Below are 26291 nucleotides of genomic sequence, written 5' to 3' on the forward strand. Positions count from 1 at the left end.
CATTTAAAATTTATAAATAACTAAAACAATGTAATATTTTTTGAATGAGTAGATATGATGTTAAATATTTTAGAAATCAGGTTTTAAAATATTTTGAAAAATATATATATATATATATATATATATATATATATAAAAGATTGTTATGGTGTTATGCCATAGATAAAAGTAAATAAATAATGATTGACACTCATAAGTGATTATATACGTTTAAGTATTTTAAATTGGACATTTCGTAGAACTTGAAGATCTTGAACATGATGATGTAGAGCTAGAACATGATGATGTAGATCTAGTATCCATTCACTTATGTGAGTGTAGATTAGGAATATCAAGAAAAGAGTATTATAATAAAAATAATAAATTATTATAAATAATATAATTAAATATATATGATTATAAATTATTTTAAAAACTACATATTTAAAAGATTATGTGAGGATATAAGATGAATTTTTAATTTTGTGAATGTTTTTTTAATAACATTTAAAATTTATAAATAACTAAAACAATGTAATATTTTTTGAATAAGTAGATATGATGTTAAATATTTTAGAAATCGGGTTTTAAAATATTTTGAAATATATATATATATATATATATAAATAAGATTGTTATTGTGTTATGCCATAGATAAAAGTAAATAAATAATGATTGATACTCATAAGTGATTATATACGTTTAAGTATTTTAAATTGGACATTTCGTAGAACTTGAAGATCTTGAACATGATGATGTAGAGCTAGAACATGATGATGTAGATCTAGGATCCATTCAGTTATGTGAGTGTAGATTAGGAATATCAAGAAAAGAGTATTATAATAAAAATAAGAAATTATTATAAATAATATAATTAAATATATATGATTATAAATCATTTTAAAAACTACATATTTAAAAGATTATTTGAGGATATAACATGAATTTTTAATTTTGTGAATGTTTTTTTAATAACATTTAAAATTTATAAATAACTAAAACAATGTAATATTTTTTGAATAAGTAGATATGATGTTAAATATTTTAGAAATCGGGTTTTAAAATATTTTGAAATATATATATATATATATATATATATATATATATATATATAAGATTGTTATGGTGTTATGCCATAGATAAAAGTAAATAAATAATGATTGACACTCATAAGCGATTATATACATTTAAGTATTTTAAAGTGGACATTTCGTAGAACTTGAAGATCTTGAACATGATGATGTAGAGCTAGAACATGATGATGTAGATCTAGGATCCATTCACTTATGTGAGTGTAAATTAGGAATATCAAGAAAAGAGTAGAAGGGGTAAAAAATAATTGATCTTTTTTTATAAAATTCGAGAATATTATTAAAATCTATAATTTCGTTATTAATATATTTGATAGTAAAAATTTAAAAAAAAATAATAACACCAAAAAAACCCAATGATGCAGTTATATGTAAAGATAGATGCATTAGAAATTTTTCTTAAATAGAAATTAAAAAAAATACTGATGATTATGGAAAAGACTAATTATAGATAAATTAGGTAACCAAAAATAAACCTTCGACTATTCATATTTTCTTTAATAAAAATGTACTTTATAGTCTAATGATGATTATAGGAAAGACTAGCCAGATATAGATTAGGTGACCAAAAATAACCCTTGGACTATTCATCTATACAAATGAGGAGAGACCATTCTAATATTCAATTGAAAAATGAACAACTTGAAATAGAATTCAATAAGTAGAAGAGAAAATCTGTAAAAAGGGCCTTAGAGCATGGATAGCCTAACAAAAGAAGTCGCGCAATTAGCATGGCATAATACCTTGAAAAATATTGAGGAAAGGACTTGTAAAAAAAATCCTTTTCCTTGATTTATTCTGGACAGCTTCGCTGCTGAGATCACATATGATCCCATGCTGTAAATATAATATGTGCTGCCATGGCCCAATTCCTTTATTTGTTTGCTTAATATCTGTGCGAGACGGGCATGCATGTGCTTGTTTGTGATTCGCAGGTAACTGTAATCATTGAGTATAAAGAAGTATCAACGTCATATTAAATGAGCTTTTAGTCAGCCCTAGATCCGATCTTACACGCAGGGACAAATCTCCATGCAATAATATATAATATGATGATGATGATACCACTCAATTCTGGGTGAACAGAATATAAAACCGATTCACTCTTAGAGCCAGCAGACCATATAACCGAGTTACCAAGATGCAACACTACAGCTAACTCACAAGCTATTGTCTATAAGTTGCTAGAGAAAACTTGAAATAGAGTAAGAATTACAAGCTATTGTCCAAGACGTCTTAACAGAAAACTTAAACCTGACTAGCAATCGAGGTATAACACGTATATCACCTATTTCCATAACAAGTAGTGTCTGCCCACATTTTCTTCATAGAATCTGACCTGCATCTAATTTGAAGCCACTGCCCAAGAAACTGAACGGCAGACCTGACCCTCGCTAACAGTGAGGACATATTGACAAGTGTAGCTAGGCACGCCACTTATATTTAGAGATAGTGGTATATGTGCACACATTATTCCTAGAATCTCTACTTACAAAGTAAAATTATGGGTTATTACTCTACATAAGAATAATCCCCATGAGAATAATTATAAGATAATATAACATAGATTTACTAAAATGGCCATTTACATTATTCCAATTTTGTGGTTAGAGATAGTAGTATATGTGCATACATTATTCATAGAATCTTTATTTACAAAGTAAAATTATGGATTATTACTGTGCATGAGAATAATCTCATGAGAATAATTATAAAATCTCTATTTACAAAGTAAAATTGTGGATTATTACTATGCATTAGAATAATCCCTATGAGAATAATTGGAAAATAATATAACATAGATTTATTAAAATAGCCATTTACATTATTCCAATTTTATATACTACAACATGATATCAAAGAATAAATATATATTTTCTATATCAAAAAGTAACTTCACTTTCATACATTTTTAAACGCAAAAAAATATTTTATTTATGTTTAAAAATTTATATTATTTATTCCAATTAAAAATATAAGAAAAAACCATCAAAATAAAAAATATCCAAAATTAATAATTTTACTATTAAATAATAATTATTGTTATTATTAATTTATTAAATAATAATAATAATTAATAGTGACTTATTAATAATTAATAATTAAAAATAATTATAATCATATGAAAATAATTATAATTTTCATTGCTAATTATTATTAAGAATATTATCATTTATTAATATTATTATTATTATCGAATATTAATTTTATATTACATAATTTAAAATTAAATTATAATAAATTACATTTAATATTAAATAATATTTAATATCAATTAATAATAATAATAATAATAATAATAAATTATATTAGAAAATAAAATTGGAAGAAATCATATTGGTATATTTAGGCCTAAGTGCTTCGAACCAACTAGTGATGATGACCCATATTGGTTGGTTCGGAAGGAGCTGACCCAAATATACCAATGTGATTTCTTTCAAAATTGTTTTCAATTGGCCTAAATATACCAATGTGATTTCTTCCGAAATTGTTTTCAAATTAGAATATAGATCGCAGAAACTTGAGTTTGATTATTTATATTAATATATATTTATCAATGCTAGATAAAAATGAAACTTTGAGCTATATCAACTATATTTAATATCAATTAATAATTAATAATAATAATAATAATAATAATAATAATAATAATAATAGAAAATATTAAATTATATTAGAAAATAAAATTGGAAGAAATCATATTGGTATATTTAGGCCTAAGTGCTTCGAACCAACTAGTGATGATGACCCATATTGGTTGGTTCGGAAGGAGCTGACCCAAATATACCAATGTGATTTCTTTCAAAATTGTTTTCAAATGGCCTAAATATACCAATGTGATTTCTTCCGAAATTGTTTTCAAATTAGAATATAGATTGCAGAAACTTGAGTTTGATTATTTATATTAATATATATTTATCAATGCTAGATAAAAATGAAACTTTGAGCTATATCAACTATATTAAAATATTAATATAATTGTGTTAATTTATTTATTTTAAAAATTTATATTATTTATTTTAATTAAAAAAAAAAATATTCATTAAAAATCACATTAGAAAAATTTGGTGAGTGCCCACCTCAAACGCACCACGAACCTAAAATGTGTTGACCAAACTTTTCCAATATAATTTTTACCGAAAATATTTTAAATATTCGAAAACTTAAATTTAAAAATTAAAATAAAAAAATGATATTATAATATTAATATATATATATAAATTAATTGTAACTTTCATAATTTTAACATATAAAAAATAACCAATTCCAATTGTTCACTTTCTCACGACGTGCTTAATTTATTTAGTTAGGTAATGTCGAGGTAATATGGCCACCTTGTATTAAAAAAGCCCATGATCACTCTAGTCAACAACTTATATGTCAAATGAAAGAATCAAGTTGAAATGTTAAATTCTTATAAATTTATTTATTTAAATATATGGTTTGTAAAGCTGTCAAATTGATATCTATTTAATCAAGATTTAATAAAATTTATGGTTTTGCAATATCAAATTTTCATAAATATGGAAATGTGATGTATATTGTTATGGTAGTTGGGCATATAGAATTTTTTTGATTTTTTTTTTAATAAATTTTATTTATAAGCTTATGATATTAGTTATCTTGTTTATAAAACTAAATAAAAAATATAAATATAAATTTTAAAATTTATTTTTAATTTTATTTAGTTTAATTTTTTTTCTAAATTTTAATAAATTTCATAAAATCAATTATAATTAAAAAGTAAAATTAATTGAAAGTCAAATTTAATTTTAATAAACTTCGGTAACTTCATAAAATTATTATAATTAAAAATTTTAAAACTAATTGAAAGCCAAAGGTATGATATGTTAAAAAAAACTTAATGGTATATGCTATGATGAAGTCCCAATTTGTTCCATTTTCTGGAAATCTCTACAAGAAAATGATGAATTCTTAATAACTGGTAAGTTATTATTTTCAGGACAAAAACCTAAATCTTCAGCATTTTTCTTGGTTTTGTATAAATGATAGAAATAGAGAAAAAGAATAAAATTAATTGTTAGTGTCTAAGATATTGGATTTATCGAGTTCAGGCTTTTGTGATCCATATCAAGATTGTGAGAGATTTTTCAGCGAAAATCACATGGAGTATCATTTGTCTTGTCTGACGATGAACCACACTAGTTGGTTCGAAACGCGTTGACAAATGATACTCCATATGATTTTCGCTGAAAAATCTCTCACAATATTAGATTTGTTTATGTTTACCAATGATTCATATACAAGTATGAACATCAACACTGAAATATCTCAGGTGACACTCACTGCAGACACCTGCAAATAAAGTCGCAGCGTGACCGAGGTTAGACTGTTCAAATGCAGTTGGCTGTTCAGATTCTGATACCTGAGGCTTACATGGTAACCACTAACTTGTGGGTAGACTTGCCTAAGCAGTTGGGCTACTGATAAGTAGTTTCGGGAAAGTCCAAGGACAACAGCACAGTAGATGTTGCACTACTGGCTGCTGGACGTGTAAACCCTTGCGCGCGTGCGTACTATGATATGTAAGTTTGAGATACGTTGGAAAAAAAATAATTGTACCACACACAAATTGGTACTCTTTTTTCTTATGGAGAAGGGTGTGGCCGATTTGGTCAGTTCCTATGGAGTTGTATTGTGTAAAAATCCCAGGTGTGTCAGAATATCTCAGTTTTGCGTTATTCTCATACGATTCGGATACTTCGCTAGATGCTCTATGTTAACAAATATATTTAAAATTGTTTAATTTCCTGATCAACGGTACCAATGTGAAAGAAAGAGAGGGCAATTTTACATGAATACACTATTCCACGTAGGTATTGCCTTTGGGATACTTTGCTCTTTTGCATCGACAAAAGTTAGATGCAACCGGCAAATTAGTATAGTTGGGACTTAATGAGATGTGTATAATGTTGGACTCCTCTATCTATATACAATGGAAGGGAAGAAGATTAATAATGGAATATGGGGCAAATAATGAGGATGTATTCCTTGTGTTATGAAGGAGATGAACATGGCAGAGTAATTAATGGTTGCACTAAGGTCCGAGGTGCTCTGAGATATTGGCTAAGTTATGAGAGTTATGGATTGAGCTAAGTGAAATTAGAGCAATATAGGAGATTTTGTCACCTTGGTGGTATCATAGTCTAGCTTAGAGGTTGAAACCATGATTGGTTAATATGCTTGGGCAATGAATCATTTATCAACAACCAATTTGGTAGGAATGAATTAATTATAAACAACTCTTAATATTTTTCTTTATGTGGAATTTTTTCTATTTATCATATGGTGTGTTGCGCCCTTAATTTGATGTGTAATGTATGGATTTGAAATATGCAAGGTAATTTCTAATATTATGTATGTATATGTAAATTCAAAATCATATTATTATTAGAGGTAGAGTTCCATCTCACAATATATTAAATTAACAAGGGATTTTCTTATCCAACACTCTTACAATCAACAGAAACATCGAGGAATGTTATAAAGAGGGATTCAAGCAATGTAGGGATATTGGAGGATCCCTTCCCATATGATTACAATAGGCTTAATCACAAATCCTATGTCTCATGGAGATGATTTAATGAAAAATAAATGCAAAATGTGTTTTGGTGATATACGTCATGATTTGAAATAGATAAATGGGGTTATCATGAAAAAAAACAAGGGATTCACCTGTGAACATATATCTTACCATGTTCATTCATAAAGGGAGTATTTTAATAATGATAAATAGAGTTAATATATTGTAGGTATTGGGGGTTGGGGATTTGGTTTATGGGGGATTTATATGTATTGGAAGGTACAAAAGAGGTATCCAGTAAAAATAGGGGGATTTTTTATTAGAAGAATGTATTATTTTAGACTACAAGTCCACAAAAAATCACAAATTCTGAGACCATATTGTTAGGAGTTGCAATCCTTATCTTGAAGAGGTATTGTCGTGATCCACTTCTGAGTTGTATGTGAGATCTATATCTATACCTGGATCTAAAAGTTCAAATTGATGTATTGTAAATTCATATCGTGATATCAATACAATGTTCAATACAACAACATTAATCCTTCTACACCACTTTTAATTTCTTTTCTTGTCTCACTCATGTTAATCCTTAACATGATATTAGAGTCATAATAGATTTGAGAAATCTATCCTATCTCTAACAGAGTAATAGTAAATATGAGAGTGTGTTTCATATCATAGTGAGGAGAACAATGCGAGAGAGGGAACACTATCTAAATCTGTAGCTCTAGATCTATCAAAGATAAGTTTTGAAAATACAAGATCCTAGTGACCCAAACTGAGATTAAGACATATATCACATGTTGTAGTTCACAGTCGAAGAAATCCTTTCTTGTGAGCATGAGTGTATTCATCTCTATTTTTCTCCGTTACCTAGTTAACATTGGAGATCACAATTTATTTTTTGGGTACGGTATTGATGGTCCAAATGAAAACTCCCTTGTACAAAAATATTGATATCCAACTGACCTCATAATTTGATTATGAATATAAGATGAATAGAGAATTTAGATATGACTAGACCTCCAAATGTTGTTATGAATCTCTTCCTATGTAAGAATTCTCTCTTACCTTAGAATTCTTCTAACCGGGAACAAAATTTCTCAAACCCAAACTTGAACCACTATCTATAGTGTTTCCTTCCATCCAAAAAAAGTAGTTGGTAATATTATTCATTGAAGGTGTTATCACATAGAGAGAAACCTAGTTGTGAGGGCGGGGGGGCTCTAAGGTAACCTCTAACCTCTTTGGGATTGAATTTATCCCCTCAATACGAAGGGGGATCTCTCGAAAAACCCAACTACCATAGGTCACACCAGTAATAAGTTTGTTAAACGTTCTATGGTAAGATTAATTTTAAAAAAATTAGTTTTCATTGGAATATGGGAAAAAATAAACACCAATGGGAGATATAGTCATAGTGAAACAAATAGGATCTTTGCAATAATATGGAGGAAAATAATAAGAGAGCAAGGCAACCAAATACTGGTAAACTTACAATCAGTAAATATGTAGGATGAACAAAAAACACTCAAACCTTACAACAAAGAATCAAAATGATGAATTCTGCATAAACCTATCAGGTTGAAAGTATGAATAACAAGATGTCACAAATACAAAGCATATATCATGAATTTTATATCAATGACCTTCCATTTTAGTATAGAAGAAGCACATCAATGAAATGTTGAAATATAAACAAAACTAGAAAAACATACTAGAATACTTGACACATGAATCTTTGGACAAAATCTTGATACAACTACTTCAAATATTTTTCATTAAATTCTGAACCAAAAAAAAAAAAAAACAGAAGGCTTTTCTCTATCAAAATCCGAACCCTTGTTACATTACATAGCCATGCTTAGATAATAAAAATAATATCCCACACCGTTTCTATCTTTTCAGAAACAAAATGAAATCATAAATTAAAATTAAACTAACTCTAGAATTAGTTGCAAAAATTGTCTTGAATATTGGAGTTGATCCTTCACCAAAATTGTGCATTTGAATACTATGATGTTTAATGAGGATTTGGATCTGATTTCCATCTTTTGATTTAACTATTATCATGTTGAATATGATGAGGTGGCTCTACAACTGAAAGCATATTAGACATTTTTCTAAATATAGAAAAATTAATTCTCATAAATTTCTGAAAAATAGGCTCCAAATATTCGTTCGTATCTCTGAAGCCATGACACTTGTGTAAAAATTGAGATATTTTTTTGTTAATGGTTCTGTTTTCGACAAAATCCTCTTTCAGATTTGGAAAATTCATTTTTAACTTCTCAAAAACTGCACCCAAAGTTGATGACTAAAACAAGAAATTATTTAATATTTAAATCTGGAAAAATGGGCTTCAAATAATCAGTTAGATCTATTTCCAACTAATCTCCCAGTTTAGAGTTAATTGGAGCTAGTTCCAACTATATATGTTTATCATATTTGTAATTGAATGTGTGGAAAAATAGTTTTGGTGTGCAATTAGTTTTCTAAATTACTATCAAAGCGTAGGATCTGGGCTTAACTCCTTTATGGGAGGGCCAAGGAAAATGAGAGAAATGTTACAATATTTTTTTTATAGCAATGTGTTTGTGAATATTTGATTTTTCTGTAGAGCATGGAGATTTATTTGTCATTGGTTGCTAAAACTCTATACCATTGGTTCAACTCACTTATATATAATTCTTTGTGTGAAGATATCAACTAAACGGTTCCATCATTAAAATAAGTTCATATATGCACTCTTAGAAGCTACTCCCTTAAGATGAATTGATATGTACATGACCATTTGGATAATCATGAAGTATGAAAAAATCATAATTTTGAATTCAAACCTCTATTAGTTACTGAAATTTAAATGAAAATTCCATCCATTTTCCATAAACTTTGTTACACACATTTAAAGTCAAAAAATACAGAATTGTTCAAAAACATAATTACAAAACAGTTGGGGATCATTAAATTGTGTCCAATGGTTGAGAGTTCCAATTATGCTCATGGATGGCATGTGGAGGGACCCATAATTTTTTTAATCATATTTTGCGAGAATCTAAATTTTGGGTGAGTTTTTCGTAAAGATAGATAATAAAAAATCACTGCACAAATATCTACAAACCATAGCATGAATATTGCAATTATACATTGACATGTACATGGACTTTTGGATGATCATGAAGTGTGAAACAATCATATTTATGAAGTCCAACATTTATTGGCTACCTAAATTCAAAAGCTAAAGTTAGAAATAATGCTTGCATTAGAAAATGTTTTTGTTTGGTTTCAAATATTGGACATTGTTGAGATATTCCCTCAAACACAATCTACGAGTTTAGAATTTTTTGGATCTAGCTCCAATTATATAAGTGTATCATATTTATAATTGAATGTGTTGGAAAATAGTTTTTGGTGTACAATTAGTTTTCTAAGTATGAGGTAAGGGAGGGCACAAGAACATGAGATAAATGTTACAATAGTTTTTTTTTTTGTAGTAATAGGTTTTTGTGAATATTTGATTTATCTGTAGATTCTATAGAGGTATGTGACATTGTCTGTTGATTGAGATCACTTATCAATAATTCTTTGTGTGAAAATATTACCTGAGCAAGGGTCGATCATTATAATATGTTCATAAATGCACTCTTGGAAATGAAATCAAGCCATATGTGACTCTATATTACTGTGATCTTCCAGAAGCAGTAGAGGATGTCTATAAGGCCTGGCTAAGCTCTAAAATTATAAAGGACTGGGAAAATTTTGTAGAAACCTGTTTCAAGAATGTTGGAGATAGTGTGAAGAACTAGATCACATTCAATGAGCCTCACTCAATCTCCATTTAGGGCTACGATGCAAGCCAATTTTCTCCTGGGTGATTCTTAATTTTCTTCCACCTCTTTTTCCACGCTAGGAATTCCACCCAGTTTGCTACTACCCCTCAATTATACACATTATATCTTGTTGTAGGAGGCGCACTATAGTGTGAGCTTCACATTTTGCCTCCTTTCTGCAACCCCATTATAAGAAATAATCTAACACGATTGCATGGTCTTCTTGAGGCTACAAATTTGGGACCCAAGATGAAATGGTGACCGCATCCTTTGCTTCTTGGATTATGGAGCTTAAATCCACTTGGAAACATTAGTTCGGCTAATAGAATCCACATTGTCGCTTTGAATTTCGTCCGTGGTTCAAACTTGGTGTCCAGGACATATTTCAATGCCAAGGAAGAAAATGAAGTAAAATCAAATGAATAAATGGACATAAATGAGGTGTTTATCAGTTTAGGCGATGCAGAGACGCCGACAAAGATTTCTCAAACTCATACTTTGTTGGTTGCTCTAAAAGTTGTAGAATTCGTGAGGAAATTAAAGTCAACTATATTAGATTTAAAATCCTTTCTGCTATCGTTTCTAAGCGGCATATTGCATTTTCAGGAATTCGATCTACAGTTATCTTCAAACATTTAAATCATTTCTATGCCAATGCTAGAAGCATGCTTCTTCCATGACGTCTTGGTTAACATTCTTATTTTGTTAGACTACGCGTAGTCTTTGGCCTGAGAAACTTATCTGTATTTTTAGTTGGGAACACATCCACATGGATGAGGAGATTCATTTATTGTTTGGATGGATTTGTTGTCATCGACTTTCCTTCCTTCTTAGTTAAGCAAGTCGTTTAATCATTTTCCTATTTTTATTTAAGTTTATTTACGATATATTAAGAACCAATCATATTGAACAGAGTATCGCAATTTAAATGAGTGGTTCTTGTTGTATGCCATGCCACAAGAATACTCACTGGTTTGATTTTGATTATGTCTACAATTTTGTTATGGTCTATGGTTTTTTGAGGATGTGGTGACCCAAGAACAATGTCGGCTGGTTAAAGCTTGTATGTTAGTAAGTTTGTGTAAACAAAGTCACTTTTTAAGACTGATGGCTTCATACATTCAATATTCATATGGCTTTCTTTTGTAACTGATGAACGCATTATGATGTGTCTTTGTTAGATAGAAGTTTGTAAATAAAATGGTCTAGTATCGAGAGAAATGCTCTTGCACAATGGCCAGTTAAAAGTATGATAAGAAGTGTCGGTCCTACAAATATGTTAATGCTGGTTCGACATAATTTTGTGTTAAGTGTTATGTGATAAGCTCCAAGTTGTCTTGCAGAAGACTCATGTTTGGGAGATGCAAGAGTGGGTACAAGTGCTAATGACATCCAAGTGTTGTAATTTCAGTATTGTATTTTGTGATTTTAGTATTGTTATTTGTCAACTACGCCTTAAGAGAGAGAGTTAGAAATAATGCTTACATTAGAAATAGCTTGTTAGTATTGATTGGGTTGTCGGATAACGTTGACATATTTTTTCAAGCACAATCTTCCAAATTAAAATTAATTAGATCTAATTTCAACTATATATATGTATCATATTTGTAATTAAATGTGTCGAAAACAGTTTTTAGTGTGCAATTAGTTTTATTCATATGAAGCTTAACGCTTACTACATTAATATGGATTGATATGTAAACAAACTTTTGTATAACAATAAAATGTGAAAAATCGTATTTGTGAAATTAAACCTCTATTAAGTACATAAAACTCATCAGTTCTCTACAAACTATGTTACAAGCATTTAAAAACTATAATTGTAGAATTCTTAAAAGCATAGTTAGAAAACGGACTATTAAATTGTGGCCCAACTGTTTCATAGATAGCAAGGTCGAAAATATATATATATATGTGGTACCCATATTTTATCCATACAAGTCAATCTCCAGTGGTGACATATTGATCTGCGTTAGCAAATAACAACCGGTGACAATTGTACGACTCGTGACAATTGTACCACTGCTAGTTTAACAAGTAAGGCTACGATAACTTTTACAGCTTTTGAAAAATAATCGCTTTTGAAAAATAATCAACGGCAAATCCATTGCCAATTAGCCATGTAAATGTAAAGCTATAGCTGAGCCAAAGGGAATGCTTCGACATTACAACCCTAACCTCATGTTTATGCATTGCCGATGACAAAGTGTCCTTACCCAACTAGAGTCGAAGACTTCCACAAAATATCGTGGAATCCAAGGACTGTGATCGTATTATTTTCTTCCACCACCCGCCGGACCTGGCACCTCTCTGCCACTCTCACATCATTTTACCTTTACGCCTCCTTCCTCCACACTAATCATAATAAGTAGCCACCTAAGGATTTCACACAGCACAGAGCAGGAGACCAGGCAACACAGGCGAGCCCAGAAGCCCAGCGAAAGCCATGGAACCTAAAAATGTCTACATGGTAATGATGGAATATGATTCAGAATACGAGCGTCTCAAGGCTGACAGGTACTCCTACTTGTATCTCACTCTCCTTCATTGTAGCTTACCATTTATAAAAGTATTAAAGTGAAAGGATATTTTGCTATATTTGTGGCTAACATCTCAACTCAAACGATCAGCATAGGCTAATACATCTTACCCAAACCCATATTATCTCTCAAACGCCACGCAGTTTTTGAAGATTTAGCTACAGTCGAGAGTTTCTCAAGGTGTGGTGCCTTATTAGTTGATTTGTACATGCAGAAACTCATCAAGCGAGATTGATGTTTATATTAGCAACAAGCATGACATGTTACTGCAGAAATCACTGGAGGCAGGAACTTATAAAAAGCATTTTTCCTGGGTTATTGTGGATGGCTTCGCCGTTGAGATCACATCGGACCAGGTAGTGTATATATAATAATTCCTTCCATGCCCCATTTCTTTTGTTTATTTTCTTAATTTCTATCTGGTCCATGCGTCTGTTTAAATCTGTTTTACTAACCTGGCTCTTTCAATATCTGTGGGTGGGAATTTCAATGGGTAGGCGGAAATGCTGAGAGCCGCAGAAGGAGTAAGGGCTGTCGTGAAGGATCGGGAAATCGGCCTCTGAGACTATTGCCGGCCTTTGCACAATCCCAGTAGTTAATTTATTTCTTTTCGTATTATTGTGCGGCAGATAATTATGTTGGCCGTCTGTCTGTTTCAGTTTCATGTAGGATTTCTTGATAATGGAGCAGTATTTCAGATATCTGCGGATCAAAATGTCAATGACAAACTAAGATTTATTATGTGCAGACGCTTACCTCTGTTGTATTAGCAAAAATTATGTAAGACATTCTATAGTTTTATTTGTGCACGTGCTGATTGTAATGCAATTTGTGAGTAACTGTAGTCATTGACTTTAAAAAAGAAGTAGCAACATCAAATATAATGAGCTTTTCGTCAGCTAACACCATACGCTACAGAATGTGTTTGCCTAAAAATAACGTTGCAAGCAACCCTACAAACTACTCTACAAACTACTGTGCAAGACATCTAATATCAGACTTAAAACTGGCTAACATTAAAGACTCATCGACATGTGTAGCTACTTTGCCATAGCTCTCACACCACTTACTTTTATATCCACTAATCTGTGTAACACGTAGTCGAAGGAAGCAGACATTTTTTATAATAATAATAAAATGGTTTTGATAAAAATCGGCGGAAATTTTTGGGAATGTGTGTTATTGCTATGAACTTGGAAGATTTTGAATGTATCATAACCATTTTCCTCTTAAAAAATTTTATCAATTTTCTCAAAACAATAACTAAATTCGAATGTGAAATTGGAAATGTGTGTTATTGTTGTGAACTAACTAAATTATAATACTCTCATTATCATTTTTCTCAAAACAATAGCTAAATTCGAATGTGAAATTGGGAATGTGTGTTATTGTTGTGAGGTTTGAAAATTTTGGGTGTATCATAAGCATTTTTCTCTTAAAAAATTTCAAACACTCATTATCAATTTTCTTAAACCAATAACTAAATAACTAAATGTGAAACAATTTTCTCAAAACAATAACTAAATTCGAATGTGAAATTGGGAATGTGTGTTATTGTTGTCAAATTGAAGATTTTGGGTGTATCATAAGCATTTTTCTCTTAAAAAATTCAAACACTCACTATCAATTTTCTTAAAACAATAACTAAATGTGAAATTGAGAATGTGTTACTGTTGTGAACTTTGAAGATTTTGGGTTTATTATAAACATTTTCCACGTTAAAAATTTTCAAACACTCACTATCAATTTTCTTAAAACAATAACTAAATTCGAATGTGACCTTTTGGTGAAATTATGACTTCGCTAGACAATCTGTAATACATATTTATCAATTTTTTTTTTAACAATAATTAAATTCTAATATGAAATAACCCTTCGGTAAAATTATCGCCTGTAGGCAATGCCATCTCTGTAATGCATATTTTCTTTGTAGAATGTAATGTTCCAGCAAACCAACAAACCACTTGCCAGCAAAACAAGCGGCCAACCCGAAACTGGCTAACCGAAAGGCAGTTGGACAAGTGTCGCTAAGTAATACAGCTCTCAGGCCACTTATTCGTAATAACAAGTACGGTCATTGCGCACTTTCTTCATAATTTATCTACTTAAAAAGTAAAATCACGGGTTTATCAAATTCGAGAGTGACAACATAAGGAACAAACGTACAAAGGCTTCATTTTTATGTTACAAAATTAGAAAAGCTTACTGCTCAGAAACCTATAGTTTGGCACATGGTATTTCTATTTCTATAATGAGGGTCGATGAGGAACTCACCTCTATTCCTTATAGTTTTATGGAGAACTTTACGTGGAATTCAAAATTAATGTTATTTAATTGTATAGTTAAATTAAATATTAAATTGATATATAATTTTATTTATTTATTTTATAAAATAATTTATTTTTAAGATTAAATTGAAGAAAAAAAACATATCAACATTTCTTCTTTAGTGATTGTCATTATATTTCATCCTAGAATTCTTTTATATGTTTTTAAGGAAATGTACACATGTTTTATGTAATTTTTAGGGAATAAACTATTATTACACTACTCTATTTTAATTGGGAGCATTCCATTTTCTCTGGCACATCTTTTTTATTTTTAGTGAAAAAATTTGTGTAAAATCATAACCAGTATACTTGTAATTGTGGAGAAAGCCGGGAAGATCTTGTGAGGATCTCGGGAATTTTCATTGAAAACTGAGAAACATGCAATGGTTTTGAGGGAAAAGACCATTAACGGAATGTCTACAAGAATTGAAGCCATTACTAAACTTGCAACCATGTTATTATTAACCTTCTGTAATTTGAGCCATGTGTTTTCTTCCACCAAATTTAAATAGGAAATTAACAACCTTGGACTATTTCTACATGCAAAGAAAGGGACGAAGATCCCTAAAAGAGACTAGAACCAAAAAGGAAGATCCCTAAAAGAGACTATGCAACCAAAAAAGGAAGATCTTCGTTGTGTTCTAAAGGAGGAACATGTGAATGGTAGTTGATCATCATATGAGGACCTTCATTGTTAAATGGTGAGGACATATGATATGTCCTGAGAGTAATGGATTGTGCTAAAGATTAAAGCCTTAGAAGATTTCTTTCAGAAAAATTCCATAGTTGATTCTCCCAATAGGTCGGGATTTTTTAACAATTGCTTTACATGCATCCAATTACACATAAGCCTTTCTATTTTTTGTTGTTTTGAATTGTTGCACAATTAGGAATTTAATATATAGTTACTTAAATTTGATGGATAATATCTATATTCAAAATATGCATGATTATATGTTTTTTTTTTAATTATAAATTATATAATTGGTAGAGGAAGAAATGAATTTTAAAATTAGTTATTCAAATTACGAAGGTTGACATGAGAGAGCTTGCAAAAATGGATTCAAGAAATTTTGGCATATTGGGATATCCTTTATCACATGGTGGGATGAAGATGATTTTATAAGAGAAAAATTAAAAACTATATGAGTCATAAGAATTCAATATTTAAGAAGAAAACAAACTTATCATGAAAAGTTTTCTCTTATGAAAAATTTAAGATGGAAAAAAATTTAAGATGAAGACAGTGGTGAATGCTACACCCAAATGAAAAGTAATAATAAATAATAATATGATTATGTAGATAAAATGGCACACAGCAATATATTCTATTATATGAATGAGGAAATTGCACACATACTTATACAAGTAATAGTCTCAAGATAGGAATTCTATCTTAGACGTACAGTAGTGCGGTTGAGAGATTCTCTCAACCACACACTAAACTAGGAGAAACTAAATTTCTATTATGTAGGAACAAACCCCTCAAATGGAGAATTACAACCATAGACAAGTAGGAATTAATTATTTCTAACTCCCACCCTAATGACTACTTGTCATGATAGTCAAATCCACCACCATCAGGCGAATTGCATGTATAGAACCTCCAAAACACAATCTGCCTCCCTTAGACAGATCCATAACTTCTCTGATCTGCCTCCTCTCGCAAATCGTCAAACGAAGATGAGGATTCCCGTGGATCCCCTTGAAGGTGAATTGGCATGATCTTTCCGTAAAATTCCGCACCAGTCTGGTATTTTGGCGCGGTGGCGCTATTAATGGCCTAACAGACGCGCCAGCTATGCATCCTCGTGCGACTGTCAGCGCGAAAAGCGTGCCAATACCCTTCTACTAAGAAAATTAAAAAAATCATCTAAGTCCGAGCCAGGTGTTCTGCAGTCCACCTGCTCAATTGAGCACAAAGCTCTCGCATACACCCGGCCACAAAGGCACCTCAAGCCACAGAGGCGATTCTGCCACAAAGGCAAGCTGGTCACAAAAGCACTTCAGCCACAAAGACTCTATAGATGGTTTTTGGCTCACCACCAACCCTCACTTTACAGTAACAAAAGATGGTTTCAGGCTGACCATAAACCATTACAAAGTGGTTTTAAGATCACCACGAACTTTCAGATGCCTTTAAAACTTACATTTCGTTCCACATTTTGGAGTTTCTGGGTACATACAATGACCATTACAACAACTGGTCTTGCTTATAACATGCTAGGGAGTCTATTCCACAAACCACACTAACTCAAACAAACATCTATTTTGTTGTCCACCATAAACGTTGTTGGTGCTCCTTTACCTCATCTGTTCATTGTTCGCATCTTGGGCATCTTTGTCAAATAAATTCTTGGAACTCCATGCTTATCCTATCATTTGTTAGAGTCATGAATTCTAACGAAACAACTTTACCTACATTGAGTTAGCTAGGCTCAATAAGGCTCAATAATATTTAAACATGATTCCAAGAAACTAAATAAAACATGAACTCTTCACATTAATTTATTTTTCTGCCCAACGAATTCTCCACAGGAAGAACTGCCCCGTAGGCTATCCAGAGCTCCACAGCCTGAAAAGCCACCTCGAACTTGTCGCAGGGAATGGCCTCCGAATTGGGGTACGCCATCCGAGCCGCGGCTTCTCTGTAGGGACCAGGCACACTCTGATAAGCCACACGAAGTGGGGGGCAGAGATATCGTGATCCGATCCTTCCTTGATCTACACCGACATATCAAAGATCTCGTCCTCAACATTGATGTGGTGCTTGTAAATGACCCGCAAGAAGTGGTAACAATCGAGCAGGGGAATCTCGCGATCACCTTTCCTTCTCAATAGCGAGCGCTTTTCCTTCTATTCCATCCTGAGAAAGCTGAAAGGGACATGCCATAATTCCCGCATTATTTACTAAAATGTTCAAAGGAAGATTCAAAGATTTGAATTTCGAAGGGAAATCCCGAACAGATGCCATAGAACTCAAGCAAGGGCCAGGAAAATCCAGGGAAACATCGTTCAATCGCGTAGTGAAGGGAAACTCGCACAGGGATTGCGACCACAACTTGCGTTGCTGCTTCAATCGCCACGATGGGATCCATGGCCTGCGCCAATCATACGATCCACTTGCAACAGATCCGAACTATTATGGAACTCACATGCTGTGCCACCTCAATCCAGCATACCAAGATAAAATAGCATGGTCTTCAACGATTTACCAGTAGATCTTCGATGTTGCTCCGATGGCTTATCTGCTCCACAACATTCGGGAAACCACCCACGATTTCTGCAACTGGAACTCACCTACCTGGCTTCCACTGCCACATAGACCAGCGCCTCTTCTTCTGTCAACTGGGTGCTTGGAAGACGCTTTTGAGATTGCTTGATCGCATGCCACAGTCTCCAGCACGTTCTAAGCTTTCCGATCTGCACTGGCCCCAACCAGGCAACCATGCATGGAGAAACACTGATCTGCGAACTCTCCCTGACTCATGCTGCCTTCCAAATTCCTGATCAAGGTATCCAGGCCAAGGCTGATAGAGGCACAACACACCAGCTCAGATCTGGTCACAATTACAGGCTTCACGCCTCTTCAAAGTCACATATCACTGTTCGTAGTTCAAATTCCCACTTAGATCAGCGAGCCTCAACACCTACGCTCCGATCTACATCAATAAGACATGCAAACATCCACTATGCAGATCCACACATTCAGATCTGCACCAGCACCAACGTTGTCGCCCTCATACATGGGCATGAACAACACTAAGCCCTTCAATGCTCAGACAGAGTTCAAGCAACCTCATTCAACCAACGTGCAATACTCCATATCACCAGCATGCAGCATGCAATCTTTCATAGCAGGCTTCCTTGATTCTAAGAAGGAGCCTGTACACACAATAGTATTGTGAAATTCTCGGAAGCTTCACTGCCCACAACGAAACCCAATAGATGGTTGCACACACGCATTGGTTGCTTCGCTGCAGCTACGGATGAACCGGAGCTCGGGGTACTGATCCTCGGGTTTGGTGGCATGGCACTCCAGCAAAATCTGGTGGATCGTGGGAACCGCCATATACCACGTGGCTCCGTGGGTTCGCATGTCGGTCCAGAATGTCGAGGCAGAGAATCTGCTTGCCACGGGGAGCACAACCGAGGCTCCGGAGATCAGAGACGAGAGCAGACCCGCGACTAGGCCGTGGACATGGAAGAGCGGCAGGGTAATGACTGTCACGTCTGACGTGGAGAACTCGTAGGTTTCCTTGATGTGCAATGTGGAGGTCGCCAGGTTGAGCTGCGTCAAGGGCTCCCCCTTAGGTCGGCTCGTAGGAACAGCGCCATGTCATCATGAATATCACAACTCAGCTCGGCCTCGATGTCAGTCTGGCCTTTGCCGATCAGGCCGAGATCGAGATCGAACCCGGGCGACTCTGACACGAACTCCACGCTCCCAGTGCCCTCTGACAGAATACTAAACTGACACTTGGCCACAGGTAATGTGATCTTGGCAGCGGCCGTTTCAGCGGCTGTGTTTCCTTCGGCTGGCAACAACAACAGCTTTGACTTGGAGTTGACCAAATAAAATTCGAATTCCTCGACATTATACGTCGCGTTGAGCGGTGCCACTACAAAGCTATGCTAGAAATAATTACATTGATTCGCTACAGTCTCACAGTCTCCACCTCTGTTGCTTCAGCACTTAGCCTCCCAGGAACCTCCACAACATGGATTCGGATTCACCACACCGCCACTGTGCTTTCTAGGGAGCTGGTTACCAATGCCACCTTCGCGTTGTATAATCGATGATGGACAAACTCAAAAACTAAAAACAAATACTTCTCAATTATTTCCCTCGGGCCGACGAAGGGCCAAGCCCAGGAGGGACCAGGCCTTCACGAGCTCTGATACCAAGATAAAATGGCACACAACAATATATTCTATTATATGAATGAGGAAATTGCACACATATTTATACAAGTAATAGTCTCAAGATAGGAATTCTATCTTAGACGTACAGTAGTGTGGTTGAGAGATTCTCTCAACCACACACTAAACTAGGAGAAACTAAATTCCTATTATGTAGGAACAAACTCCTCAAATGGAGAATTACAACCATAGACAAGTAGGAATTAATTATTTCTAACTCATGTCAATTTTTAAATTTGGAAAATGAAAAATAGATTGGATAAAGTTATTATTTGCTAAATAAATCATTAAATATGTTAACTCATTTTGGTTTATAAGAATGAGAGATAATAATTAAAATACTTTCAAAGATATTTTATAATATTGTTTAATATAGTTTAAAATATTCTTGAAGAAAAATGTATAAACATTTTATAATAGAAAGGGAAAATATTTTATAATGGAAATGATTATATACATATGTATGTTGGGGTCACATTGAAAACTTAGTTATTTTGGAGTTAGATCATAAAATTTAATTATAAAAATTAAATGTTCAAGTACAATTATCTCAGTTTTAAATTAGTATATTTTCACATAAAGTTATGGATGAGTTACCATAAGTATGATAGGTATAAGGCTATTAAGTAAGGTTTGGGAAAAATTATTATTATGTTTAAGTCCTAATAGAAAATTTGATTGTCACAATTTCGGGGAAATTATTTGATGATTAAAGTTCTGAAATGAAGAGATATTTAAAATTACTAGAATCATGGAGTTAATAGGTATTAAAATCATTGAAAATAATTTGTGAGTGATTTTCATTAAATTGTTATATATTTATTAAGAATTTTGAATTAAAAAAATATTTAAAATAAATGTTATTATTATTGTTTAGTGGTTTGAAAAAAATTCACTCACAATCCACATGATAAATTGAGAGATTTAAGCTAGAAATACCTTATATCAGACTTCATAGAACATCCCACATGTAATTTGAAAAAAACACATGACTAAAATTAAAATATTTTTTTTATTATCTTTAAAATATATATCTGAAAAATAGAAATAAGAAATCATCTTCTAAAGAGGAGTCCCAGGGATATTCCCAAATCCATTATAACCAAGATTAATATTTGTTATTGTGTCATGATCTTGGTTATTATCAATATAACCGAGATTAATAGTAACTAATATCTCATCATATTGGTTAAATTACTATATTTAAGTGGAGCAATGGAGTGAAAAGTATTTGAAACTATTGCAAGTAATGTGCTGAAGGATATTTATTAGATTTCATTATTTTCTATGGAAGGATGAAGTACATAGGTAATTATGAATTTGGTAACATTGTTAGTAAATTTTCCAGAGATATTTATTAAACTTCATATTTGTCTATTGAATGTTTAATATTTGTCTATTGAATGATGAAGTGTATAGGTGTCTATTATAATTATGAATTGGGTGATCTTACCATTTTTCTATATAGATGAAAAGAAGTATTATAGGTCATTTGAATTATGGATTAGGTTATTATTTGAATTTTTATAATGTTTTTTTCCTAATGGGGTGTTAATGGAATTAATAAGGTTTTGTTTTGTTTTGTTTGTTTTGTTTGTTTTTTTTTTCTTTTTCTTTCTTCAGGCTAACCCTCTATCGTTGGATGTGATTGACATTTATGTTACATGGAAATAATATAGAAATGATTTGTCAGGTAGATTTTTATTGTATTTGTATTTAGGATTTAGATCCTATTTTTCGGGAATTTGTTTTATCTTCCTAACTAAATGTACTCCTATAAGTTCTGTATTGTTTGATTCTTCATTCAACAAAAGGCAGGGTTGTTTGGCATTAAAAATGTAGCAAGAAAATCTCAGTTTGAGTTTTCCATGGTCAAACTAGAGAAAATTAGAATTTCCACATCAGCACACAACTTGGATGATGTTAACTTATGTGACATGGCTTGTGTCAGCTATTTTACTTAGTAAATTTGAGTGGGAGGAGTTAGATTTCAGCTTTGCATGTTTGATTGCTAATGTGTGGCAGTCTGTTTCAGTTAATTTGAGTTATTGTTAGTTTAACTAATTCTAATTGTTAGAAGAACTAGTCGAGGTAAAGTTGTCAAAGTGGAACTTCAACTGCACTATGTGATCAACCAATTAACTGATCAATCAACCCAAAATAATTGTTGCATGCTGAGAACTTGGGTTAACCAGTGGAGATGGAAATTCCAAGCAGTGTACTATCAGTTGTAGCATATTCCAATGTGTACATGTCATGCATGCAGTCATAGGAAGGACACTAGGGAATTTCGCAATTCAATAGTGGGAAATTCCTAAATAATAGGGGCTGATTTACTAAGGAAAAAATGCAAGGACATAGGAGCTTGGAGAGCTTGAGAATTGGTTAAGTGTTGGCCAAAGTTAGTTAGTCAAGCAGAGGGATAGACTATACACTTGCAGGTTGTGCTCGAGCTTGAGAAACCATATGTATTTCATCTCTATTCTCTGATTAACACAATATAGATAGTAAGGGGTTTTGAGCAGTTGATTTATCCTAGACAAACCTTTATGCATGTGTGATGTTTCTTTATGAATGTCTATGATTCTTGTTCTAGATGATTAATTAACTTCCCTCGGTAAGTAGAGTAGCTTCAATTCTTATGATTCAATAAATTTCGTGAGCAATATTGAATCTACACATTAATTTATACATGGTATTAGAGCTAGAATAATTGTAGAACAAAGATTTTGAAGTTTTCATTACAGGAGGTTTGAATTTGAAGATCAGTATTACAAGTTCTCTTCAATACTAAGAAGATGGATTTTAAGGGACTCATGCTTCAGTATGTCTTGGAAGGCACCTCAAACTTTGTTGCATGGAAGAACCACATGTAGGCATTATTGGGTGACAATGGGATGCTCAAATACATCAAAACAGATGTAAAAAATTCCCAAGCACATGCCACCTATAATCTTGCTCAGTGGAAGAAATATGTGTTGAAAGTGAGGATAATCATATTTGATGGAGTTCAGGATGATATTGTCTTGAATCTCCATGGAAAATATACTTTGTTCGTAATGTGGAAAACATTGACAAAATTGCTTGAGAACAAAAGTGACCACAGGAAGTTGGCACTCAAGAAAAAGCTTCAAAATATCAATATGTAGAAGAATGACACAATTCTAAAGTATCTGAGCAGGTTTACACAATGTCGTGATAAACTTGGCAGGGTCAATGTCAATGTCCCTGAAGAAGACTTCGTATCTCTAGCCCTTTTTGGACTTCCAAAGAGCTAGCATAGTTGTCAAGATTTGGTAAATGGTAGGGAGAAACTACAAAGTTGGGAAAGCTTATGGTTCAACCTAGTGTAGGAAAAAATAAGGTGGAAGACCAGAGATGGGAATTCATCCAAGGGTGAGGATGAGGAGAATTGTGCCTTGACTTGAAAGGAAAAGAAAGGGAAAGGGATGAATTCCAAATCCAAAGAAGAATCTAGTTAAGGGTGCAAGAAGAAAGACTTGTCCAAAATTAAGTGCTTTCACTGTCATGAATTCGAGCACTATGCCACCAAGTGTCCAATAAGAAGGCAAATAAGAACACCTCAAGAGGAGTAATGGGTGAAGATTTGGCTTCACAATTTGAGCTTGATTTTACTCTCACTGCATGCATTTCTATCTCAATGATAGGAAACGTGTGGTACCTCGATAGTGTTGCTTCATTCCATATGATGGGAAATAAATATTTCTCATTGATGTGGAGGGGAAGGATCTCGAGATGCATATTGAAATGGGAGATGATAAAAGGTATAGAGAAACTATGATTGGTACAATCAACTTTCAAAGGGAGTTAGGCTCCCCTCTCAGGCTCAAGGATGTGATGCTTATTTCGGGGCTAAAGAAGAATCTTGACTATGTTGCACTTTTTGAAGACCGTGGTTATGATGTCATATTCAGCAAAGGAAAGGCATTCCTAAGACAAATTTCCACAATACAAGTGAAGAAGTTTTGGGTTTTTGTGAAGAATACCTACAAGATAGATGTGGAGGATTGTGTTGCATTGAGCACAAAGGCAGAGAACGTGGAGGGTGGCAATGTCGGTGAAATTTGACATAGAAGACTTGGTCATTTTCCTCATGGTGCTTTGAATATCATGTGGAAGATTACCATAGGCCTTCCTAAAGGAGAACTAGAGAAGCAAGACACTTGTAAAGGGTGTATCTTATGTAAGTACCCAAAAGCCACCTTCCAGGATTAGGACAATAAAGCACATACAGTCCTTGAAAGGCTCCACTCTAATGTTTGTGCACCTTTCTTGAAAATCTCCATTTCCAGACACAAGTATTTTCTCATATTTATTGATGAATACTTGTGCAAGTGTTGGATCTTCTTCATGCAAAATAAGGATGATAATTTCTCCAAGTTCTTAGAGTTTAAGGCACTATTGGAGAAAGAAACGGGCATGAAGTTGAAGGCTCTTAGTATCTATAATGGAGGTGAGTGTGTGTCGCAAGAGTTCAAAAATTTATCTGCAAAAGGAGAAATTCCAAAAGAGTTGAAAAGACCCTACAATGCATAATAGAATGGGGCGGCTGAGAGGAAGAACCACACCATTGTGCGAACAACACGAAATATGTTGCATGACCAAATCCTACCTCTGTACTTGTGGACTGAAGCATGCAACACAATAATCTATTTGCAGAACAGGAGTCCTCATCGGATACTTGACATGATCTCACCAAAGAAGGATTTCTCGAGGAGGACATCAGATGTGTCACACTTCAAGATTTTTGGAGCCTCTGTCTATTGCCATGTCTCTAAGGAATGAAGGAAGAAGATAGAGTTTTTGTGTGTATTTTCCATCCCTGAGAATGACAGTTGTGTGACGAGATGTCAAATTTGATGAAGGAAAAGCCATGTGACGCTCTCTTAAGAGGGAGATTTAGATTGCACTAGAGGAGGAGATTTTAGCTTCAAAGGGGGAGCCTCAATATGTTGTGGAACAACAACAGGTTGAAGATCAGAGAGTGGAGAGAGCCACTCAAGAAGAACCATCCATAGAAGGCAAGAATAGAACCAGAGAATATGAGAGACATGTGTAGGGTGCGAGGGAGAATGTGAGTGCTCCTTGAAATTAGCGCATGAAGAGAAGGTCACCAGAGTGGTACACTGGAGACATGGCTATAATGACTGAGCTGGTAGGGACTAAGCCGACCTCTTTCAAGGAAGCAATAGAGAAAATAGTATGGGTTGATGTAATGGTGAATAAGTACAAATCAATTGTGAAGTACAATGTTTGGAAGTGGTCAAAAGACTAGCAGACAAATCAATTATGGATTCGAGATGCATATTCAAAGTGAGGCAGGCAGTAGACAGACACATAGAAAATTACAAGGCTAGATTTGTGGCCAAGAGGTACTCTTAGGCTAAGGGAATTGACTATGAGGAGGCAAGGTACTCATCCATCAAATGAATCCTTCATTTGGTTGCACAGATGGGGTGGAAGATCCACTAGATGGATGAGAAAATTGCATTTCTCAATGGAGTTATTGAGGAGGATGTGTATATCGAGCAACCAGAAGGATTTGAGACTTTTGTTCAAGAGTCTCATGTCTGTATACTGAATTGAAAATTATATGGTTTGAAGCAGGAACCCCATGCTTGGTACACTAGGATCAATAGCTATCTCACCAGTTTGGGCTTCACCAAAAGTGAAGTGGATGCAAACCTCTATAGTATTTTGGTAGAAGGTAAATTGTTGATTATTGTTTTATATGTTCATGACTTGATGTTGACTAGTCAATAGAGGTTAATCAGATCTCGTAAGGAGGACCTTGCAAGAGGGTTCGAGATGAAGGACATGGGATTCATGCACTACTTCCTTAGATTGGAAGTATGGCAAGGTGATGGGGAACTGTTAATCTCTCAGGGAAAGTATACCAATGAGTTACTTCATAGTTTCTGCATGGATAGGTACAAACCCATGGAGGCTCCTCTAAAGACCAAATGGAGGAAAGAGGATGCCACTAGAGGTGAGGAAGTGGATATTATTTTTTAACGACAGTGTTCGTGTTC

General features: G+C 33.3%; 1 protein-coding gene and 1 pseudogene across 1 annotated transcript; one reads left to right on the forward strand and one right to left on the reverse strand.

The window, feature by feature from the left end:
• The first annotated feature begins 12734 nt into the window (after positions 1-12734).
• On the forward strand, positions 12735-13794 carry LOC149158229 (subtilisin-like protease SBT2.5). Its single transcript, XM_089437725.1, has 3 exons — positions 12735-12962; positions 13200-13341; positions 13483-13794. The coding sequence occupies exons 1-3, from the start codon at positions 12892-12894 to the stop codon at positions 13546-13548; spliced, it is 279 nt and encodes a 92-aa protein (XP_089293851.1). The 5' UTR covers positions 12735-12891; the 3' UTR covers positions 13549-13794.
• Positions 13795-19237: 5443 nt separating this feature from the next.
• The window catches only part of LOC149158230 (putative CoA ligase CCL9 pseudogene), a 58973-nt pseudogene continuing 51919 nt past the window's right edge, over positions 19238-26291 (reverse strand).

Source organism: Pinus tabuliformis, chromosome 5_2 (genome assembly GCF_031772625.1).
Source record: "Pinus tabuliformis cultivar Carrire ecotype Pingquan chromosome 5_2, CPIR1, whole genome shotgun sequence".
Lineage (NCBI taxonomy): Eukaryota > Viridiplantae > Streptophyta > Pinopsida > Pinales > Pinaceae > Pinus > Pinus tabuliformis.

Bases quoted from the DNA above. Each gene is read 5' to 3' on its own strand.
- LOC149158229 (XM_089437725.1), top strand. From the start codon at position 12,892: ATGGAACCTAAAAATGTCTACATGGTAATGATGGAATATGATTCAGAA. The intron at 12,963-13,199 runs GTACTCCTACTT...TTGTACATGCAG, and splicing joins GAGCGTCTCAAGGCTGACAG to AAACTCATCAAGCGAGATTG. The intron at 13,342-13,482 runs GTAGTGTATATA...TTCAATGGGTAG, and splicing joins TTGAGATCACATCGGACCAG to GCGGAAATGCTGAGAGCCGC.